Source organism: Leptosomus discolor, chromosome 22 (genome assembly GCF_034619465.1).
Source record: "Leptosomus discolor isolate bLepDis1 chromosome 22, bLepDis1.hap2, whole genome shotgun sequence".
Classification (NCBI taxonomy): domain Eukaryota; kingdom Metazoa; phylum Chordata; class Aves; order Leptosomiformes; family Leptosomidae; genus Leptosomus; species Leptosomus discolor.
Window position 1 is genome coordinate 7,401,580 of NC_141412.1, and position 22,262 is coordinate 7,423,841.

Sequence of the window (22,262 nt, forward strand, 5' to 3'; positions counted from 1 at the left end):
ACAGCGAAGCAAAATGCTCCCTTTTTTCCTACTTCTTTTCCTAATTTTCTCTCTCATCCCTGCTTTTCCCTAGTGCCTTAATAGTGCTTGTCCTTAATGATCCCGAATAAAATAGAGGGCTGATTAGTATTCCCTTTGAAAACCCAATTTTTAAATCTTAGTTCAGCATAGTGAGGGTTTCTGCTGGTCTCAGAGGCCACCGTGACTTCAGCAAGTCTCTCGCAGCAGAAAGCACTGGAATCTCCTCTGGAATAAACCTCACGCAGCGCCTGTGATGAAAATCAGGTTTCCTTGCAAATACGTGGGTGCTGGGAGAGCCAGGACCTCCGAAATACGCGGGGATACGGTGCTCGAGGTGCGCTTGGGCGCTGCAGGGAGCTTTGCAAAAATTTCGGCGGGGCTTTTTAACCTGATGTGTGGAAACCCGTGGAAATCTGGAAAGGACAGCTCTGCTCTTCCCCCTGCATCTTCAGCAAGTTTACATCAAGCTACAATAAATTAAATTGAAATATAAGCGCTCAAGTTGGGGTTTCCTTTGGTTTAGCTGCACCAGTTGGAAAATGATGGACCTTTGTAGCTCTGCCCTGTAGGCGAGGCCTAACGGCTCATTTGGAAACGAGTTTAGCTGCGAGAACTCGTGTCACGCTTAACCTTGGTTTAGGATTAATCCTCAGTCAATGATTAAATGGAGTTGATGTAAATCAGGATGGGCTTGATTTAGGGTGGGTCACGGGGAGACTGTCCTGGGTCAACAACTTGATTTTTAAAGAGGAACTTTTTTTCTTCAGGCCGGTACGACGCTGGGTGCTGAGCTGACGTTCGGCTGAGGGGGGTGGGCTTTCATTCCGTGCCTGTTGCAGGGCGATAATTCACACCCAGCAAGGCTCCTGCTCTTGAAAACCCCTCAGGGGATACGGCGAGTCGCAATCCAGCCCTTCTGCTTTTCTCCCAGCTCCCCTCTGGTTCAGACCTCCCCTATATCCAGAGTAAGAGCAAGACTTCAAGCGCTGGCGAAGCGATAGAGCAATTCGGATGCTCTGCAAATAACCGACACAAAGGACAGTGCTCACGAGGTGTCCAGGTACCGGCAGATAACGGCTTCACGTTTAGGACCTTCCAGCGCTGGACTGTGGCACTTACCTCGCTGGTTTAGGGCCGCTTTGTCAGCGTTTGTTCTTGCTTTTCCTATTTTCTTTACGAGAACGGAGGGGGTGGTCTGGCACTGTGCTGCCCCGTGCCCTGATCTCTGTGGAACCACAGGGATGTGCTGTGTGGGCCCCCTGGTTTCCCACCTTGCCTGATTGAAAGCCAGAGCGCTCCGTTTTGGAAAGAAACAGAAATAGAAGGATTTAACACTTGGAATGTTTTTCGGTGATGGCAAAGCCAAGGCATGGTGATGCATTTCAAAGAGTGGAAATCAAACGCAATGCCAGCGCTTAGCAAACTCTGATGTGAAAGAGTTTATCCTGCCTCCGAGTGCTTTCTGCTGAAAATGAGAAGTTCCATCTCACACCTGAGGTGTGAGACATCTCACCGTGGCAGGAGATGACCCGAGGGCTCTGCATTGTCCTTGCAGCATTCAGGGTGGGGAAGGGCGAGGAGGGAGGTGATAAACCACCGCACTTGGTCCCTCTGCGTCAACCAAGGGGGTAGGTGTCGTGCTTAAGAGCTTGGCTCGTTGGGGTTGGATGCCTTTGGTGGGTTTGAGAGTGAAACTTTGGCAAAAGGCAGTGCTGAACCAGAGGCTCAGAAGCAGGGAACCAACATCTTGTACTAGGAGTAACACAAAATATTGCTGCTTCCCGAAAGACTGCTGCTTTTCTGTCTGTTGATCGTGCTGGTAAAACACTGGCACCCCAATTTGGCATAAAATAGTTAGAGGAAATGCCTGGTAGCTCTTTGCTGTATCTTTTTTTTTTTTTCTCCAGGAGGGAAAAAAACACTGCAAATTTTTGACTCTATGAGGGGGCAATAAGGAATCAAGTAATTAAGAGCCGCAGAATTCAGCCTCGGGTTTGTGCTGTGGCAGGAGCACCCGAGGCTGTTGCATCCCGGAGCTGACAGCCTTCTCCCTCCCTCTTGTTCCCCCTCTCCAGGTCAAGCATCCTCCTTCACGCAGCAGCCCCAGGACCAGGTGGTGATCGCGGGGCAGCCCGTGACGCTGCTGTGCGCCATCCCCGAGTACAATGGCATCGTGCTGTGGATTAAAGACGGGCTCGCCCTTGGCGTCGGACGGGATCTCTCAAGTAAGTCGCGATACTACCCTACCTCCACAAGGAAAATGGCAGCTCTCCCTCCCCAGCCCCGTGGGTGCAGCCACGATATTTATTTTGAGAATAAGTATTTTGAGAATTCAGCTCCCAAACCTTCCAGCCGAGCGTTGAAACTTGGAATAAACAAAAGAGAAGACCCTTTGGAAAGCTTCGCTTTGGTTTCGGTTGACTTCTGGAAACAAACGTCACGTTGCCAAAGTGCAGGCTGAAGTGGTTTGTAAGTGGTGAAAGTGCCTGTTTTGGCATTCTCAAGAAAAACCCGGAAAACCTCTGTTTCTTGCAACCCACCGGAGCCCACAAGTACTTGTGGCTTCCTTAAACTGTCCTTTTGGGGAACTATAGTTTGGTGATGAAGTTCCCCAGGCTTCTCGTTACTTAATCCCACGCACGCATTGTGATTGAGGGCTTGTTGTAACTGGCAAACACTCCGGAACAGTCGTGAAGTGATGCAGCTCATTATCTCTGTTTTGCTGGAAAATATTAGGTTTTTAGTGAAATATTTCACATGACTAACAGAGTGTTTGCTCGAAAGCCAGAAACCTGGCAGGGCACCCAGCCCTTCCAGGAGCCGCAGCCTCGTCCCCCCGAGCACAGCAAGGGTTGCGCACGCGTGGCGGTGCCGCTGCTCGACTTCTGCAGAGCACGGGAGACCCGAGAGGGTTTTTCTCCAAGTCAAGCAGCAGCGTTCAGAAACCAAGGGAGGATTCGTGTTCCTTGGCCTCCAGGGACCCCGCTCTTCTCTGTTTTCCTTTCCAATACGTATAATTACTCGCTTCTCAGACTTGCCTGAGCGAGCAGCCCCCTCTTCAACTCTTTCAGAGCTCTGTGCCACAACTTTTACATATATTAGAGAGCTGAGCTTTCCGTACCAGACCTTGCAACACGACTGGGTAACAACAGCTCCGCTGAAGTATGTAGCTTATGTGAATGACTTCCACAATTAACGGAGCTGGGGCTGCTTTAAGCAAGAGGAACTGCCAGCTCGCATGATACCAGCTCAGCCAGTCATCTAATTAGCTAAATACAAACAAACCCATCATTTGTATTTCTCGCGGTTCAGGAGAGCAAATCCTGCTGTTGATAGCTTGTGGAACAACAAAAACACCAGAGCGTGCCAGGCTGCCGGCGTTACCCAGCGCATTAATCACCGGCGCCGGGAAGGATGGGCTGACGGCAGCCTTCCTTCCGTGGTGCTTCAGAGGTCTCAAAACTCAGGGCAGGCTCCTCGGGGCTGTCGGTACCCCCGCAGACCCCTGCCCAACCTTCACACAGACCCAATAGTGGAGGTATGCCAGGGTTTCGCCACAAGCACGTGCACAGCTCGCTTTAGGAGTTAAGGAAATCCTGCGACGGGTCTCAGAGGAGCCAGAGGCGGTGGATTTCTTAATGGAAGGGCTTGCCCCTTTTCCTAGGGATTTTGGCTCCTTCATCAGCGCTTCTTTTCTGAACTCTTAGGGCAAAACCTGTAGTTTCTCCCCTGAATTTGGAAGAGCCCTCTCTCGCTCTTTGGGGGCTGGCTGCCACGGAAGGGATGAAGCCGTTTGGGTGTTCGCTGCGGGTCGGCCGGGGCTCTGGATCCACGCTCTCTACTCTTCATCCGTGGGCAGGTCCAGCTGCCTCCTGACTCGTGCTTTGCCTTCTGCAGGTTATCCACGCTATCTGGTCGTAGGAGACCATCTGTCTGGAGAGCATCACTTGAAAATCCTGAGAGCCGATCTCCAAGATGACGCCGTCTATGAATGTCAGGCCATTCAAGCGGCCATCCGATCCAGACCTGCCCGGCTGACCGTTCTCGGTGAGTCCCGCGTCATATTGGCGGTTGTTTGCCTTTTCTTTTTGCTTCTTGACACAACACGTTTTGCTGCTAAATCAAGAGGACTGGAAACAAATCCGTCGTGAGAGCGATGGAGGCGCATCTTGCTCCTGAGAGCGGTAGCAAAGGAAGCTGTTCAGGGAGCGCAGCGATTCTGGGGTGAGGAATACAGGCACAAAATATCGGGCACTTCAGCTCTGCAAACATAGGTGCCAATGCAAGAGTGTACGTGCATAAATTTAAGGGTATGAAGAGCGTCGGTGCCGTCAGTTCGATACGGCTTACCCTTGCCGCAACGCCGTTCGGCAGCAGGACCAGGAGGACTCTGCCGCTGGAGGAAAGGCTGGTTTTCCTACTGTCTTCATACTGTCTGTTTTCATACGTACCTTTTAGCATCGTGCGTTTCTTGGTAATTAATCTTTCCCATGAGCAACGCAGGAGGATGTTGCATGGGCTTTGCAAACAGAAGACTGTTCCCAAGAACCTTGGGAAGACCCTTTTTGGGTGGGAGATGGGAGAGTAGCGCCGGCAAAGGTAAAGGGCTGTGGTGACAGGCTGGCAAAGGGGTTGCGAGTGCTTCTCAGGAGAGCTGGGAGAGGGCGCGCTGCGTCACTGAGACTTCCCAGAAGGGCCGTGGCCTCAGAGAAGTTAATGAAAATGGTGTTTTTCTTGACGAAAACCGATCTGTTTTGTTCCCAGATACATCCTGATTTTTCGACCCCCAAAGTGAAACTATTTACCCCTTTAATTGTGTTTAAATTGAAGTTTGAGTTTGGTTTTTTGCTGTTGGTCTCGTTTTTTTTTCCCCCCCTAGATAATTTTCAGGGAGAAAAATCTTAAAGGAAAGCTCCAAACCAGGAGTTTTAGCCCTTTTAGTCAGATCAATGCTAATTAGTCTTCAGCAGCCAATAAAAAAAAGTGAATTAAGGTACTAGTTCTGGTTGAAGGCGTCCACGTACCACTGCAAAACCGAGTTCTAATTTCTGGTTTGTCATTTCCCCTGCGTTTGTTTTCCTCTCTCCGCAACCCTACAAAGTACCCTACCCCCAAACTGGCACAACTGCCATCTCTTCCTTCCCTGACCCTGAAGATAATGATGATTTTCTTTTGATCCATCCTTCTGCTCAATCAACCCTTTGCAGCAGCTCAGAGCTCTGACATGTGCCCATACATGAAAGAAGCCTGCAAATGAATCGGAAAGCAGAGCGCGGCTGTCAGGGGGGCTTTCTGGCTCACCGACACCCTCTGCAAGCTGTGTCGCCTTCCCCTCCTTCGCCTGGCCTCCCTCCTTCTGCTGTGAAGGCAGACGACGTTGCTGGAGCCAGACAAAAGAAATAATGTTATTTAATTAGAGCTAAAGATTTCAAAACTAATTTAGTCCCAGGGCGCACGGGCGGACGTCAGAGCTCAGAGCTGCTGCAAAGCGTTGATTGAGCAGAGCGATGTTTTTATGGATCAAAAGGAAATCGTTATTATCTTTGGGGTTATGGAATGTGTTGAATAGATGGTAGTTAATGTTTATGTGAATATACATGGTAGTTGCTAATTGGTACATTTACCTAAGATGTTCAGCAACTTATATTTGCAGAGCGTTTTCCTTTTAAGAAAATTAAAGTTATAGCGCGTTCAACTTGCGCCCGGTCGATAGGAAAACGGGGCTTTGCAGCCCGTCGGTAGCACGTCTTGCGCTTTAGATGTATTTAGGCGGATGTTCTGGGGAAGTTTAAGGCTGGTTGGGGAGGTGCAGGTGATGATCCGCGGCCTGGGAAAAGGGGCTGGGAGGGCGTTAGCGGCCAGCAGCTCACAGCTGGATACCTTCGCGGTAGGACGGTGTGTCCTGGTGGCCGAGGTGGCCGTTGTCACGCGTGATCTGCGGTCTGCGTTTTAGCCCGCCCAAGGCGAGGGGGGTCGAAACGGCACGTGAGGAGTAGATGCCTCCAACAGCCCGCGTGTCAAGAGCCAGCGCTGGCCCCTGACGGCGTGCAGTGCGTGGAGCTAAGCTCAGCGTCCGTTCGGGAGGGAGAGCGCGTGGTTGTGCAGGAGAATGGTGGGTTCAGAGGTGCAGTGCCGCCAGCGGTGCCCGCGTTCCTCCTCTTCGGATCCTGCGCCGACTCGGCGAGCCTGCTTTAGTCGTGAGCTAAGCAGGCCTCTCCGGAGGGACGTTGTTCTCCCAGGTTTCATCTCGCTGCGTTAGGAAGGGATGTGACAGGCTGCCCAAGCTGCCAAGAGGAGGCTTGTGGGGCGTTCCTTCATCCCAGTCTGCCCAGCTTCACCTCGGGGTGCAGGCATCGCCTAGGCAGGGGGGGATCCCTAAACCACCCCTGGTTCCGCGGGCGAACCTCGCAGCTCTCGAGGGGACGGTTTGTCGCAGCTAGAGCAGAGCTGGGAGGCTCCCGTGGCAGGGAGCCCGCCGCCTGCTGCAGGGTTGGCCAACGACTCGAGGGGCTCGTCAGCCAGCGGGGGGTGTTGGAGGCAGTTCTGGGGAGCCCCGTCCTGCTCGATCGCTCCCCAGCCTTGTCTCTGGAAAATACCTTGCCTGGGGTTTTTTTCCTTTTTTTTTTTTTTTTGCATGGGTCGGTGCTGCCTTGTCTGTTCTTGCCAGCTTTTCCACTTCCTTGGTATCAAGAAATCCCCTAATGCCTCCCAATTCAGTTTCCAACTGCTGTCATTCATGTCTGACAACAGCTTTATGGGGCTGATGCCTCCTACTTCTCTGCTCAGATGCAGAGCTACACCGTATTTTAATTAAATATTTAAGGTTTTGTCACATTGTTTTCAAATCTACATGGTTAAATGTAGTGGAACAGATCATTCCATAGCCTTGGAAGTCCAGACATTCAAACAGATGAGCCTGTTGGTGTCAGCAGCATCGGGGGAAAATCTTTTTTATTTGTAAACTCTCAGGGACAAATATCGCTTGGGGACCCAGCTAACCCACCCCGAAGCTGAAGGACCCCCTTTCTCCACGTCTCCCTCGCCTTCCCTCCCACCGTTGCCCAAATTGTCCGGGGAAGCAGCCTCTGCTCACTCTCCTAGGGCCATCTGCCCAACGGGGAAGGCTGCAGCGGCTAAAGCTGAGGAGATGGGATGTGGGAGATACAGAGACATCCACGTTTTCTGCAAGCAAAGGATGTCAGGGAAGCAGTTTGGCAGGGGAGCCCAAGCCAGGCGGGCTTTGGGAAGCCACTGGAGGGCTATTTGCTACCTGGTACATCTTTAATGGCAGAGCTTCTTAATTTATGATCTATTTAACTAAGCCGGGGTATTAATTAAATAAAGTAAGAGCCTGATTAGGACTTGGAGAAATTTAAAAATAAAATCAGACAGCAATCGAGCGAAATTGCAAAGCAAACACTTTGGCTGTAACCACTGGAGAGTTCCCTCCGGTCTTCCATCAAAGCTCGGAGCAGGGAGGGCAAATACAAGAGATTATATAGCCAACAGATGTGTGTTGTTAAAATATGCATCTGCCAGCCGTGTAGTTTAAGGAGCCAGCGGGCTAGCTCGTGGATCCTTCTGCACTCGGGGGACCGTGAACGAATTCGAGGCCCCGCCAGCCGAGCTGGGATTTGCAGACACGTTAATTAGCGTTGAGTTCCCACATCTCGAAGGCAACCAAGCGAGGAGAGACTTTGAAGAGCGCGTTGGCTTCCCCGGGAGGGAGGAGAGGGGAGGGGAAGAGGGGAGCCCCGGCTCGCCGTGCCGGTCGGGCAGCGGCGTTGCGAAGCCTCGGCCCGCGATGGCCGGGGGTGGGCAGGACCCGCGGTGCCGGGAGGGTGGAGGAGCCCAGGTCAAGCGAAGGAGATGGACGGCGAGGTGCTGGGGAAGCTGGGTGGATGCTCTCCTTCGCTGGCGCGTTGGCGGGAGCATGCTGAGCCTCTCCTGGCTCCCCGGCACGAGATGCGACGCCTCCAGCCCCGCCTTGTACCACGGGCCGTCGCGGCGAGCTCCGGTACGCCGCTGGCTCTGCGGCTCGGCGCAGGGAAAGGGTCGCTCCCAGAGATATGCCGGTGGCGACTTCGTGACAACCAGGGCGAGAGGACCGTTGGGGTGTGGGGAAGGAGGCAGAGGAGCTACTTGCAGCGACTTTAGGTGAATAATTGATAGGCAATTAACTTGTACGTTCACCTTTTATAGCCTAATTCCCTGTCTCCTCCCACTCCGTGGCCTCTTTTAATATTAACTCTGCCTCCATGTGTGTCCCATTAGAAATAAAGCTTTCTTAAATCAACATGAATTATTTAATGCTACAGATTAAGCTAATTTGAAGTGAGAGCCTCCTGTCTTTTAAGATGGCTCAAGCCCGGAGAAAAGGGTCGCCTAGGTGTCAAGTGCATTCGCGTTCAATCACGACCCTTTTCTGCTTTTTTATTTTATTCCGATGTCTCTTTCTAGCCTAATCTTTCCAGTCCTCCCCTGCAGAGCAGAGTAAGCTATTTCCATCACCAAAATGATCGCTGGCAGCTTGACACATCTGTGTTTCCCAGCTTTCCTGCTCTTTAGCAGAGTTTGATCAGAAAATAAAGAGGCTACGGCCTGGGAAAAGCCATTTTTCAATATTTGTTTGTAATGCCGAGCTGCAGTGAGAAAATGTGGACTAGGTGGTGTCTCAAATCCAGAAACAGTTCAGCCTGGAACCATCTCAAGTATTTTTTTTTCCGTACTTTCTAACAGAGTTCAATTCTCTGAATGCGAAATTCAGCCTAAACCATGTAAGAGTCAGGATGTCAGTTCAGAACAAAAAAAAAAAAAAAGAAGTGATGAAAACGTGATTATTTTCTTCCAGACAGTCTCTTCTCCTTGAAAAAGTTTGGGTCTTCACGAAGCTGCATTTTCTGCTGGGAATATTTTCAGTGGCAAAATAGCAACTGGGTCTACTGAGAATGAAACGGAAACATCAAACAATCGAGCACAAATCCCAAATAACCTAAATATTTGATGTCATGTCTGAGCAGCTTAAGTTTACAGCGCTCTGAGCCGGCTCCTTTTGCTAGCAGAGGGTGGATGGGTTTCCTTGCTAGCATCCTGGGGTGGGAAGGTCTCTCCCCGGGCTTGACCAGGCAAAACCAGGGTCTTGGGTACTTGATGCTGTACAAACTCAGGGTGAAAAGCAGCCTCTGCCTCTTAAAGTCTAGAGCTGGAAAACCAGATCGAAGAGAGGTACCATATGCTAAAAACTCAGCTCTAGGGATGGGTCTTCCCAAACTGGGTTTCACCTGAGTGTCGGGGAAGCGCTTTCCTTCCCCCGTTTCCGAGGGGCTTGCACCCTGCCTGTCTGGAGGAGGACAGCAGGGCAGCATCCGCACGAGCTCCGCTCTCCTTGCTTTGAAGGAGACAGGGAAAATTGATTCCCTTGTGTCCCCACGAAGCCCATGTTGGCTGGCTGCGGGGGTGAAAAGCTGGTCAGGACCTGTCCTCGGGCTCCGTCAGCCTCGTTGCTGTAGAATAACAACTTTTCTGATTCCGGGAATATGGAGGGGGGAAGGTAAGAAAAGGGTTAGGTGATACCGTGGGAGTTACCTTGTTCTGTACGTACATTAACAGCTCGCCTTCGGCGCCTCAGAGCCAGGCTCGAATCCTGAAGGAAGGTTCGTGCGCCTGGAAAGCCCATCAGTTTTCTTTGAACTGTATCGCTTGGTCTCCCAGCACCTCTCCCATCAAACTTCACCTTGCTTATATCCTCCGAGCCGCAACCTGAATGCTGAAGACTGAAGGACCACAGAGTAAATAGGAAGAGACGTGGTTAGAAATGATTAATGTTGGGATTCTTGCGCCGATCTGTGATTTCTTGTCTTGATGCGAGGAGGGCCTGACCCGTGTTTTTTATCAAACACGGAGCATTTGGCTTCTCTACGCGGAGTCTGCTGGCCTGTGCCGACCTGATGGATGCGAAGCGCGTAGAGCTGATAAAAAAACCTTCCCGATTCTCCGTCATCCCTGCAGATGCGGCGGTGGCTGCGTCCCTTCACCCGCTTGCTGGCTCTGCCCACCTCCCTGCCCCTCACGCAGGAGCCGGGAGCAATTCCTCCCGGCTCTGAGGGCCGTGAAGTTGCTCGGAAATGATGGAGGGGGTGCGTCCGAATCCCTCCGTCCTGCTGTGCTCGTCGCTCGTCTGCTCTGGGTGCAAACCTCGCCGCGTCTCGCCCCCAAATCCTCCCCGCGTTCACCCAAGGCAGCCGGGAAGCGGCGCTCCCTCTGCCTCGCGCGAGCTTTTCCCCTCCGTGCCGTGGACTCCGTCGAATGGCTCCTGCTCCGTGCGATGCCCACGGAGGGGGGAGATTCCTCTGCTTGATGCCCTTCGGGGTCGCTGGCATCTCGCGTCCGAGCGGCCCCGTGCAAGTCGCGCCGCGCTTTGCTCCCTCTTGCCGGCCGAGGCAGAGCTCCCCCAGCTGCACCCCTGTAGGCTGCTCAGCCGGGGGAGCTGTCGCCGCCGGGAGCTTGGTGGGTTGTTAGTGACCTGCCAAAAGTATTGACTCCCTCTCCCCTTGTCAGCTGGCAGAGAAGAATGAGGCCCTCGAAGCACGACATCACCTGAGCGACAGCCCCCGCTTCCTTATCGATCCCCCTCCTAATGAAAAACAAGCCCGAGGCTCGGCAGGGGCAGGGCCAGCCGCCAACGTGGGGAAAACGCTTTGGGAAAGGATGTGTGAAGCGGCTGGTTGAGGTGTTCCTGCTGGAGGCTGCCCACCCCGGCTCTCTGCACGTGGCCAGCCTGGAGGGATGCGGTTTCTTGGCTCTCAGAGCTCTGCCAGCCCCTCTCCCAGGCTGGTTTTTTGCATCTCACCCCTGCTCCTTGCGCCCGCTGGGCCTGTTGCTGAGCTGTTCTGCGAGCCACGATGGAGTTCGGGCTTCCCAGTACAGTCCCAGCAGCAACCAGCGTCCCGGCCAGGTCGTTGCAGAGAAAAGGCTGGTGATGAATCTCGCTTCTTGTTACAAATCCGTCGCGATGCTAGCTCTTCCTGACGTTTCCGAGCGGCGTTTGCTTCTGAAGCATCTGCCAGCCTGTCTGATGGACGTCAGCTTCCTATCTGATGGTAGGGTAGGGGTGGGTTTGGGACTGTGGCGTTCCTTTTAGCTCAGCTTGGCCTTCAAAACTGGATAGCCACGTCCTCGTGACTCGCCTGTGGATGTCCTTTGTAACCGATAAGCAAATAACCTCCCCTGCCCTGGGATATTCGTCTCGTGCTGAGGTAGAGGTTGGACAAGTGGCCCCCTGGAAGGGGCTGTTACTCTTTTTTTGATGTTAAAAGCTGCCTGGCGTGCTCAGATTAGGAGCTGATCATGCAGATATCTGAAGTTCATTTGGGATGACAGCAGCCACCCCGCTGCCTCCCACGTCTGCCTTGGGCCAGGGCTTCCTTCCTGGGGCGTGCGAAGAGTTTTGGCCACAGGCTCCGTGCGGTCGCTGCCGAGGCTGGTGTTAGAAGGCGCCGTGAGGTGAGCACGTCCCGAATTCCCTAGTAGGTGGCTTGGTTTGGCAGTACTAGGCGATGACGGGGGTGCTGAGCTTCAGTGAGGTGTAGGAGGCGGTACCCCAGACACGGCTGTGAATGCACAGGACCTAAAGGAACCGCTTTCGGTGATAAGTCCCAAGCGAGGGACCGCTTGAGGTGGCAAGCGTAGGCGTAGCATTGGATGACCTATCCAGGACCCCTCTTTCCAGCCTCCTCCCCACTCCTGGGAATTAGGCTGAGGCTTTCCCTTCGGGGCAGGCATGAAGCCGCACTATCGGGTTCCTCTGACATGCTCAACAAGAGAGACAAGGGATTCACGGCAAATTATGGATTTAACACCTGTGATGAATCTCCATTACAGCATGAAATGAGAAAGGAAAATGTAGCTAAATGGAAGATCTCCCCTGGGCAAGCAAGAGGCTGCAACTTATGAGAGGCTGGGGAAAATGAAAGAAAAAAAAAAAAAGGAAAAAAAAAAAAAGTCAGGAACTAGGAAAAACCTTGTTCCTTTAAATGTTGCAGAACCTTTATAAGCCACTGCTCGCAGGTCAGTAGGAACGTGGATTAAAGGCCAGGGCTCAGACCTATGACACATCAGAGGTTTCCAACTCCATCCCTTCCGCTTGTCACGATGAGTGGAAATGAAATATCGTTGGGTTCTGGTCCCTCGGGTGCTCGGGACTGCCCGTCCCCAGCACCTGGGATCAAGCCCTGCTCTTCATCGCGTCCCTGAGTGTCGCCTGGCCCTGCCTCAGTCGTCTCCCGTTGGGAAGCGCCGATGGAGCATCCTTCCCCGGCAAGTGCGCTGATGCCTTTCACCTTAGACTCGGCTCCTGACTCCCAAACACGTGGTTCCTGGGGTCCCCACCATCGCAGCTGCCCACCACCGCCACGGCCGCATCCATCGGGTTAATCCTGACCCATCAGTGCCGCCAACTCTCCGGCAGCAGCGATGACCCAAGATTGGCATTTCCAAGGCTCCTGTTGAGCTGAGTGTGGGAAGCAGAAGCTGGAGAGTGGGAGCCTCACACCGGGTGTACTGGAGGTGAATTCCCCCGGGGAGGAGCTGTCAGTAGCTGGTGGCCGGGTGGCTTTGCTGGCGATGCAGGAAGGAAGACGGGCTTTAGCCACAAAATACGGGCGTAGCACTGGTGGGAAAAGCAGGGAAGGGGCACACAGCGTGCTGCCTGCTTGGCTTCTCCTCCTGGCTGTACGGGCGGAAAGGGAATGCGGTGATTTACGGGCCGGATGGAAACACCCGCGTCCGGCAAAGCCTCCGTGCGTGACCTTGGGCAAGTCCTTCAGGCTCGGAGAAGATGAGCCTTCTGAAAGAGAGGAAAAGAGGATCAGGGTGAAGCAGAAAGGGGAAACTTTGGGTTATAAACATGATCTGCCTTGTACCCGGCGTTCATTGCGGTTACGGCTGCAATGTGAGTGACATCCAAGTGGTTTTGTGCACTCGGTTATTTCTGGGGTTGGGCAGCGGCCAAGCAGAAATGCTGCAGAGTCATAGTCTTGGAGACAAGTGTCTATATTCTCCTCGGAGTCATAAATCACTTCGGAGCTGAACTCTCCTCCCTGTGACCCAGCAGCACACGAGGGATCCTCTTACCTCGTCGTTCACTCACGGCGACGCAGCGGGGCCGTACGCCGGCCAGCTTGCGACGGGTCCGGATAATCCAGGGAGCGTCCACGTGCCCGAGGTGGCTGTTTCTTATTGAGGTTGTTGCTAGGGAAAAGTCTGCAGAGATTTCTCATAGTGGGTGAGAAGTGACTTTCAAATCCGAGGCAGCATGAAAAATTGCGAGGGGAAAATAAAGTCTTTCATGATATCACATTTAATTGCTAACAGAGACAAAAATCACACCTCTTGCATTCGGTTCACCAGCGAAAGCCCAGATACCAGCTGCCCCGTATGTATTTAATTCCAACTGGTAGGTTTAAAAGATGCAGAAGGTATTTAATGATAATGATGATGATTTACATTTATATAGTGCCTTGTATCCACTGGGATCACGAAGTGCTTTCTCTATCTATGGATAAAAACATACCGGATCACAAGCACTCCATCCATCACCAAATCCCAGCCCCTTCCCCAGCCAAGCAGCAAGCTGTTCAGGAAAGAGTCGCTGCGTTTCCAGAGCCGCTCTCCCTCCTCGCTGCTGTGGCACTTGGGGTGCTGTACGGTAGTTTTGTAATAAAACCAGGTGATAAAAACACTTTAAAAACAACAATGTCATAAAAAGGAGAACCCTCACTGTCATAAAACCGCACGCAGCAGAACAGGAGGGGAAACTTGAAAGGGAGGAGGTTATAAATAGGGACTGTCTCTGTCGTGGAAGTCAGCTCTGGAGGAGAGATGTCTTACAGCTGCTCTGGGTTAGAAGGTGAAGAGCTTCACCACCAGCAGCGTCTCCAAAGGGCAGGTACCATCGGAGCTGGGTGGAGAGGGACCTCCCAAGCTTAGGAGGTGGCAAGGCAGGGAAAAAATCCTGACACCTGCGGCTGGAGGGACGCTTCTGTCCCCATGCCCTGCTTCGTCCTGCCGTGGAGCAGGTCTCCCACGGGCTGGGCGCAATCCAGCCGCCTTCCTCCTCCAGCTCCCTGAGCGAGGGAGCGAGCTCCGCCGGCGGCGCCGGGCTTTGAACGCCGGTGTCTCTCCTAGGAGGCATCGAGCCTCGCTAGCCCAACATCCACCCCCCCCGTGAAAGGAGCCGCTGGGTCGAGGCCCTTTGGTGGCAGCGTCTCGCTCAGCTGGGTCTGGGAGGCAGGCGAGGGGAGGGGAGGAAGGAAGGGAGCGAGAAATTGAGGCTCTTAGAGATATTCATTCAAAATTCATAGGCGCAAAATTGCAGTCTGCATGGATTTGTTTCCTTTTGGAAATTACAGGAAACTACAGGCACCAACAACTGTTATTCAAATAGCCACTTTAGATGATTAGGATGGCAGGAGGCTGTACTTACACATGCAGACCCAATATAATCAGACGCGAGGCAGGGCGGGAAGGCAAGGCCAGGCAGAGGGAGGCTGAAGGAGCTCGTCCGCGTAAGCCGGCAGCAGGGCGGCTCTGGGGGAAGAGGCACGGGGCCGAATCCAGCCCCGCTGTTGTGGTCTGAAGCTGGAGCCTCCTCTGAGCGTCCCCTGGCAGGTTTGGGATGATAAGGGAGAGCGTGGAGCTGGGTGGTGATTCCCAAAGGAAGTTTCTCAGCCCTGGTGAGCCGGCGGGCTGCAGGCAGGTAGTGCCCAGGTACAAGCACCCTTCCCTCCTGCCTGCAGGCAAGGGCTCTCCTCTCCCCTGCACGTGCCTCGTGGCCCAGAAATGCACGGTCCTCATCCCCCTGGCTCTCTGGCCTTCTTGCACGAGCGTGCATGATTGCTCCCCAGCCCGTTGCAAGTCAAGAAAGAGGAAAAGTTTTTACCCACCCTGAATTTATTTTAAAGAAAAAAAAAGAAAGAGGCGCACACACGCTCGAAACCCTGAGCAAATATTGTTTTGAGGATTGGCCTGAGGGTCAGCAACGAAATGCAGGCAAAACATCCGAGCCACTGGAGGGTGGAAATTGTATAATAAAAATAGACTCTGCGGTAGAAGCGGAGAGAAGGAGAGACTCCGGGGTTTTTAGCGAGAGCGCTGTTTCTTTGCCTTTTCTAACGTTTCTCTGGGGTAGCGGCGGTGTCGTGCAGCGCAGAGCGCCCAAGACCACCTCACCCTCTCCCTCGCCGCTCGCGGCAGCCTCTCCCGCTCGACCAAACCCTCTCTCCGCGGCTCCTTCCTGCGGCTGGACGGCTTCCAGCCACCTGCCGCCTCTTCGCGAGTCGCTCCAAGGTGTCGGGAAATGTTTGCCCACAGGCGAGCGCCCCATCTGCGGGCGCGCGGTGGCAGCCGCCGACGCGTGGCTTGGCACGGGTGTCGCCGGAAAGCGCCCGCTGCGAGCGGCATCCAGCGCTTCGCCGCGGGGCTGGACCCCAATCGAACCCGCCGGGGCCTGTAGCTCGCCAGATCCGCGTCCTCCGCCGTGCCAGAGCCCTTCCCGGTACCTACCGCATTTCCCTGGCCACAGGGTCGCTATCAAGCTCTTCTCCTGGCTCGTCCCGGCAAGGCAGCCTTGTCCTAAAGCGCCTGGGTGGTGGACCAAGGTGGATGTGGCCATCTTGGAAGCAAGGGAGACCTAAAAGGTCGGAGCAGGAGGCTAATTTTCAAGCACAGCCCACTCAGAAGAGAGCTTTGACACCTTGCATGGGTAAGGAGACCTTCACAAAACTTCTAGGCTCTCCTTAAACGCGGGCAGCAATCAGGCAGCCCCCTGCTTCTCCCTCCCTGGTGCTTTTTGGGGTGACCTTGAGCGCGCGTTGGCCGGACACAGATGCTGACGAGCTGCTTTGCACGCTCCGGCTTCCTTTTCTTGTCTTTACGAGTGCTTTTCTCTTATCCAGTAGCGTCTTGCAAAACTTCACACGCTTTTAGTGGCAAGACTTTTGCTAAGAGGCGGTTGATAAATTTGGAATAGACGGCAGGAAGGCTGTAGTGCCGTATTCTCTTCCTTTCCATTGGAAAAAGCGGCTTATCTGCTTCAGAGACTACAGGTTCTTCCTCCTTATCCGTGCTGAAATCTTATCTAAACTGGTTCAGGTGGCGGAGCTGAGAGAAGGAAATAATTAAGCAAGAGGCAGGTGAAACGCTGACATTATTATTACTTAAATGGCTCAAACCTTTTACCTCGTGGGGTTTTTTTGGTGGTTTTTTTTTTTTTTTTGAATTTTACTATTTTTTTATCGCTGGTGACACAGAACAAGGGAGAAATCCGTTTCTCCAGGTTATCTTACCCATCCACACACCCGCAACTTGACCCCCCTCCTCCCCACCCCAATATAAATCTCGTTTAACTGGTTCTGTTGGCAAGACAGAGAAATAATTAAGGCGAAGGTGGCTGAAATGTTGATGTTATTACTGTAATGCAGCAGCCTGTTTAGTTTCTTTGCCGATGAAATGCAACCAGGGGAAAATCAGTTTTAAAGATTACCTCCCAGAGATGCAAATTGAGGAGCGGAAACCATGTAGTCAGGAAGAAATGGTCTCAAACTAGGAAACATTTCAAAGTCTGTGACAGTCTCTTAGGGGCTTTTAAGACCACAATTTACCTTTTGACTGCGTTCTATTTTCTCTGAAATCCTTTATTTCCCTCTTATTTATTGACTGGAGAGACAGCACAAAAACGAGAAAGTGATTCTCCAGCCGCTGGTCTTAAAAATCCATAGAAGAAAATTATTCTCAAGAGGACGTTTTTTTTGGTTGTTGTTGGGCTTTTTTTGTGGGGTTTGGGGTTTGTTTTTTTTTTTCCTCCTCCCCTTCTTTTTTAGCACTCTCTGTGAACCAGGGCTTAATTGAATCACTTTGCCGTATAGAGGGGCCTCGAACTGGAAGGGCTCAAGGTCAGCGCCGTCTCGGAGCGAGACGCCCTGATGAGAGAGGTGGGAACCATGGCAATAAGGCGGCGGGTCTCTCTGCAGCCGCACGCAACGAACGCGTCGGGACGGTGCCCTGCGTGAGGAAGACGGGCGCTGGGTTAGCACGGGGCTCTCAGATCCGTCTTCGATTAGCATCTTGCCCCCCCGGATTAGCGTCTCGGTCTGGGATTAGGATCCCAGGTTCGCTAGGGGATGCTTTTCGGCTACCCAGCTGTCCTTCACCCACCCCTTCCTGAGTGTATCTAAGGCCTCTCCCTTTCTCCTAGGAGCACGCCCATCTCCGTCCCCGTCTCCCTCCCAGCTGCCTTTAGGCAATCCCAGTCTGGTCCCAGCATCGCATCCCTTTGGCCTTGCCGCCTGCCCCAGCGACACCCTCCTGCTCCTCCACGTGTGTCGCGCGCACGGCTCTGTCTGCGGGTGTTCCCCGCCGGGAAGGATACTGAGACGCGGAGAGGAAAGAAAAAAAAAAAAAAAAAAAAAAAAAAGAGAAAACCATAAAGAAGAAGTCCCGCAGCGCTGGCCTAGTTAGACCGTACCCAGCTGTGAGCTAACTCCGCTGCCCAAGCGAGCCCCCCGGAGACGGCTCTGCTTGGGAGGAAATAACTAGATTAAAAAGCAGTGCATCAGCTTAGGCTAATATGGCCCCGAATTGATGCAGCCCAGTAATTAGAGCCTAGATCGGCGAGATTAAATCCTTTTAGGCCGTCGAGTCTTTCCGCTAGCTGTTTAATTACTCCTGGCTCCTCTCAGCCCTGCTTTTGCTGAAAGGAGCACGTTAGGGCGTCTCCTAAGCCTCCGTCACGAAGGTTGCCCACTTGTTGCTATTTTTCCTGCTTGGTTTCTGAGGTTGCACCCAAAAAAGATCGGGGCAGATCTGCTGCCAAAGTCGTGCCTGACCGCGCTGCAAAGGTCAAGCTGCGCATCTCCTCCTGCCTTCCTCCAAAGCACCGTGGGTGGTACCAGGGCTTCAGTCCTCGACAGGCAGCACAAGGATGTCCACGGTGGGGTGGGGAGGACAGGGAGCGCCCCCTGCTCTGGGAGATGCCTCTGGGAGAGCTGGAAGAGAGGGGTTACAGTCTGGGGAAACCTCCTGTGTGATCTGGAGCAAGGATTTCTGTGCACAGGCTCCTCGGATCGGGCTGCTCCGTTTTCTGGCTCTGTGACTTTCTTGTCTCGGCTCCCCAGGCAGGACTTGGGAGGTACTTTGCTTCCTAGTGCTCTTCAAAGGTGATGCTTTGACTGGTGCAAAGGCAGCCAGAAGGATGGAAGAGTACAACTGTAGAGCTCTTAAAAATTTCCCTTTTGGAATGAGGGATTTTCCTAAAACTGAACTGAAAAAAGACTGATTTGGGCAAGACCTCCCCCAGAACGCAGCGGTTTCTTTCAAGCCCTTGAAAATTGCCACCCTGAGTGTGCGTGTCCCCATTTGCCTCCTTCTGTGTGACATCTCCCATGATGTGCTGCGGTTTGTCTCGGTGGCCGGGAGCCTGGGGCTCTCTCCTGGAGGCAGGAGCTGTGTCACGGGAGAGGTTTGCGTCCATTAACGCGACTGGAAGATGAACTCAGAGCCATTTCCACCCATCTCCCGGCTTTCTGCATAGCCTGTCTCCTTTTCTTCCCACCTCCTCTAAACCTTTTCTGATTTCTGCTGCTGCTGCAAACTCCGGGAGGAAGAGCATCCCTGGAGATGTGGGTCGAGGCACCAGGACACCTCGCTTTCCTCCGCGCCTCCATTGCTGCGGCGAGAGCACCCTCTCCTGTCTCAGCTCTGCCTCACTGCGGTTTTTTTTTTCCCCTGCTCCCTTCCCCGGCGTAGAAACGGGCGCCGAGGCTCTCCGTCACGTACCGGGGTGAGGACGGGGGTCCGGGGAACTCAGCAGGCTGAGTGCCAGGCTTGGCACCCCCACCTTGTCCCGGCACGGTGGCGGTGTGCGACCAGGCGTGCTCCTGACAGCAACCCCGGAGGCTGTTTAGCAGAACTGGGGGAATATTTAAGTAAAAAACAATTTCGAGGAGAGGTCTGTTATAATTACTAATTAGATCTGGTTATAATTATCTCTCTGCAATCCCATACCTGCCGCAGAATTCCTCCTAACAATTAACAGAGAAAGTCTTTTATGATGCACCGGGTGATTACATTGCAATTGCAGCCTCCGTGGCGAATGCTGACTTATTAAAGAAGGGCCGATATTTACAGAAGAACATTGTGATCAAATTAGGCTAAAATTAACTGGAGTAAATTAAGAATACCCAGGGTTTTTTTTTTTTTTTTCATCTGCTTCCCTTTCTTTTCTGCCACGGAGTCGCCTCTGGGTTCGTTCACGGCGCTCGGTGTTGATTGCAGCACTTGACTGGGCAGAAACGCAGCGACAACCTGTTTCTCTGGTTTGCCTCTGCCTGAAATCCGCGTTGGCATCTCCCTCTCGCTCACCTGTCTCCTGCCCTTAACAATGCCGAGCCCCAAAAGCACAGGGCAAGACCCAACCCATAAAACCCCCTGGTTTTAACGAGCTTGCTGAAGTCATGTCTTAAGGCGCGCCTTAATGAGTCCAAAGTGAAGGCTGTGCTCGGCCTTAGGAAGAACCACGCCACGAGGAATTTGGAGATTCTATTTTTAATAGCAACGCACCCAACGGAATAGTCATCAGATGGTTTGAGGAGGGGTTTTTTATTGTTCTTGTTCTGAGCACAAATGGAATTATTGGTGAGCCGAGTGTGATTTCTGGGAGGGTTGACTCTCATCTGTCCGGAAAGCAGCTGATGGAGCCAAACTTTTGGCTGGTAGCAAACGTAGCCTGTTGCTTTGCTTCTCCCGAGTAGGAGGCTGAATCATCCTAAATAACAGTGCGGCAGAGGATGGTGGAGGTAATGAATAATACAGTCTCTGGCCCAAGCCTTTGGATAAATTAGCCTTCCAGTTAAAACTCATGAATTTGAAAGGCTTTGCAAATTGCTCCTTATTAGGGATTCACCAACTTCTCCACCTTTACTTGATTGCCTCATCCCTAATCCTCCAGATCAAAGTCACGCTGAACTGTGGCGTCCCTTCTTGCATCTGGAGCAACTCCTGTTTTTTTCCTCTGATCTGGGAGCTCCACCCTAGTTCTGGCTTAATTCTACCTAGGCAGCGCCTGCAGGCTGAGCCTCCCTCCTGGCAGCTCCGCTTCGGACTTTAATTCCCAGTTGGCCCCTAGATGTGCCAAAACAAGGCAAGTACAGCGGCTGGTCGGGCTCGTGCGGTGGCCCAGGGTGCTGTTAATATAGTCCGTGCCGTCAGCATTCGAGGGAGGGGGACACGGGGCCTGCTTCAGGTGGGCTTTGGGAAGGGGCTTTGTAAATACGCAGTGGTTGGGCTGAAAGCTTTTGCGGTGAACAGGTCAAGGGGCGCTCTTTTTCCTCCTTAGTTTCGGTGGAAGAAGCTCGCGTGAAGCCTTTGATAAGGTTTTGTGTAGGTTTTGTCCTTTCTTCCACTTCCTTCCTCCAGAGAGGAAGAAGAGTGAGTCAAAATGAGGAGAAAAGCCGCTTTTTTTTCAGGTCTGTTGTCATTGGAAAATGGGAAAATTCCATATTTTCTGAAATGTTGGAGTTTATTTTCCTTTCTATGAAGGCGTCGTGATCTGCGTTGAGCTCTTTCGCCTCCTCTTTTCGGTGGCCACAGAGCTGGCAGCCGGCGGGGATTCCTGCCCATCACTCATGGGGTCCCAGGGCAGCGGGGCTGGAAGGGCCGGTGCCGGCGGTGCGAGTCACTTTGCCCCGTGGTGACACGCGTGATCCTTCAGTAGGTGCCAGGGTGGAGGGACAGGGACCGAGATGGAGAGGTGGAAAGGGCAGAACCGCCCTCAATGGGTATTTGTGGTGCTCCCATTCCTGCACCTCAAGCATTTCCCTTCCCATGGCTCCAACTCCTCGGAGATGGGGCTGGCGATGGCCTTGTTAGAGGATTTTCCTCCTGCGGGTCCTACCCTGAAGGAATCTGAGAAGGAAAGCGAGCGTTCGCTCTTCACAGCACACCTGAACGTTCACAAGAGCTGTGAAATAGCCAGCTACGTCACCCAGGCTGGTGAAACGTCTTTCTGGAGTCCTGCCTCGTTCCTCCAGCAGACCTTGTTGCAGTGAAGGGGAAAATTAGCAACGCTTTTTGCTCTGGGGGCAATTCTTCCATGCGAATCGCTTTGGGAAGCTGGCAAGTGGGGGGTTTATTTGCAAGGAGCACGCAGGGGTTTGTTGGGAAGGGGAGGCTGTCTCCAGCCAGGTTTCAAACCCAATTTGTACCGTCCCAGGCACCGTGGGAGGTCTAAAAGAGGAGAAATCAAACCCTCGTCAGGTACGTGTGAGGTTTCCTCCGCGCCCTGTTTCTCAGCCTGCCTTTGCGTTAGTGCGGCACAACGAAGAGTTAATTGAGTCGGTAGAAAAAAAATAAGCCCAGGGTGGAAGCAGCAGCCTCCTTTTCTCCATTGTAACGAGTCATATGTTTTGCTTAACTTGTTTCTGCTCCTTTCGCCGCTCTCCTGACCTCTCCGCGTTGCTGCACGCCCCATTCCTGGTTAGGATCTCCGGCCGCTCTTTGTGGTTCGTTGTCAGCCCTAATTGCTTTCTGCTCGGGCCTGTGACACGTTCGGTTGAGCGAGGCTGCGAGCACAGAGCGGAGAAGGACAGAGGAACCGCTGTGTTAATCCCTGCCTTTGCTACGATGCTCACGGCGCTGGGCACCCCTACTGACTGCTGACTTCACACCGCGGTCCTAACCGGCTCGTGCGAGACCCCCCGGCGAGGGGCTGGCAGGTCCCTGCGTGGCCAGGACGAGCCACAGCCTTGGGAACGGCGGGGCGATGCTGGGAGGGGGGCTGCCGGGCGGCTTGGCGCTGCGTGGGACGGCACGTGGGAGGGCAGCTTGTGTGTGAGGAGGAAAGCCGGAGGCTTAGAAGGATGCTCGTGTGTTTCCCACGCTGTGAGCTGGCACGGTGCTTGTCTCAGCCCTGGAGGGCTGGGGTCAGTGACCAACATCGGGGCTAGGGTGGCAGCTGGTACTTGCCAACATCTCTCCGGCAGGTAGAAGTGGCACCCGTTGCCTCAGCACGGTCCGAATACGTGGGTGACCTGAGGTTGGGACCGTGAGTCCGTCCTTTTCTTGCAGCCCTACTCCTCTGAACCCGGAGCGTAGTCCTGCCCCTGGCTCCTCCCAGCGTGGTGCTCCCCAAAAACCAGTGGCAGTCCAGAATTCCCCGTGCAGATTAGGCTTTTCCTCCCTTGCGTGCC

At 53.3% G+C, this 22,262-nt stretch overlaps 1 protein-coding gene across 3 annotated transcripts in view; it reads left to right on the top strand.

Moving 5' to 3' along the window:
• Positions 1-22,262, top strand: part of KIRREL3 (kirre like nephrin family adhesion molecule 3) — a 116,258-nt gene that overhangs the window by 21,941 nt on the left and 72,055 nt on the right. For all 3 annotated transcript variants that reach the window (XM_086476795.1, XM_086476796.1, XM_086476797.1), the window contains exons 2-3: positions 2,097-2,246; positions 3,919-4,068. In XM_086476795.1, the coding sequence (XP_086332921.1) occupies positions 2,097-2,246; positions 3,919-4,068 (300 nt within the window). The remainder of the gene's footprint in view (positions 1-2,096; positions 2,247-3,918; positions 4,069-22,262) is intronic.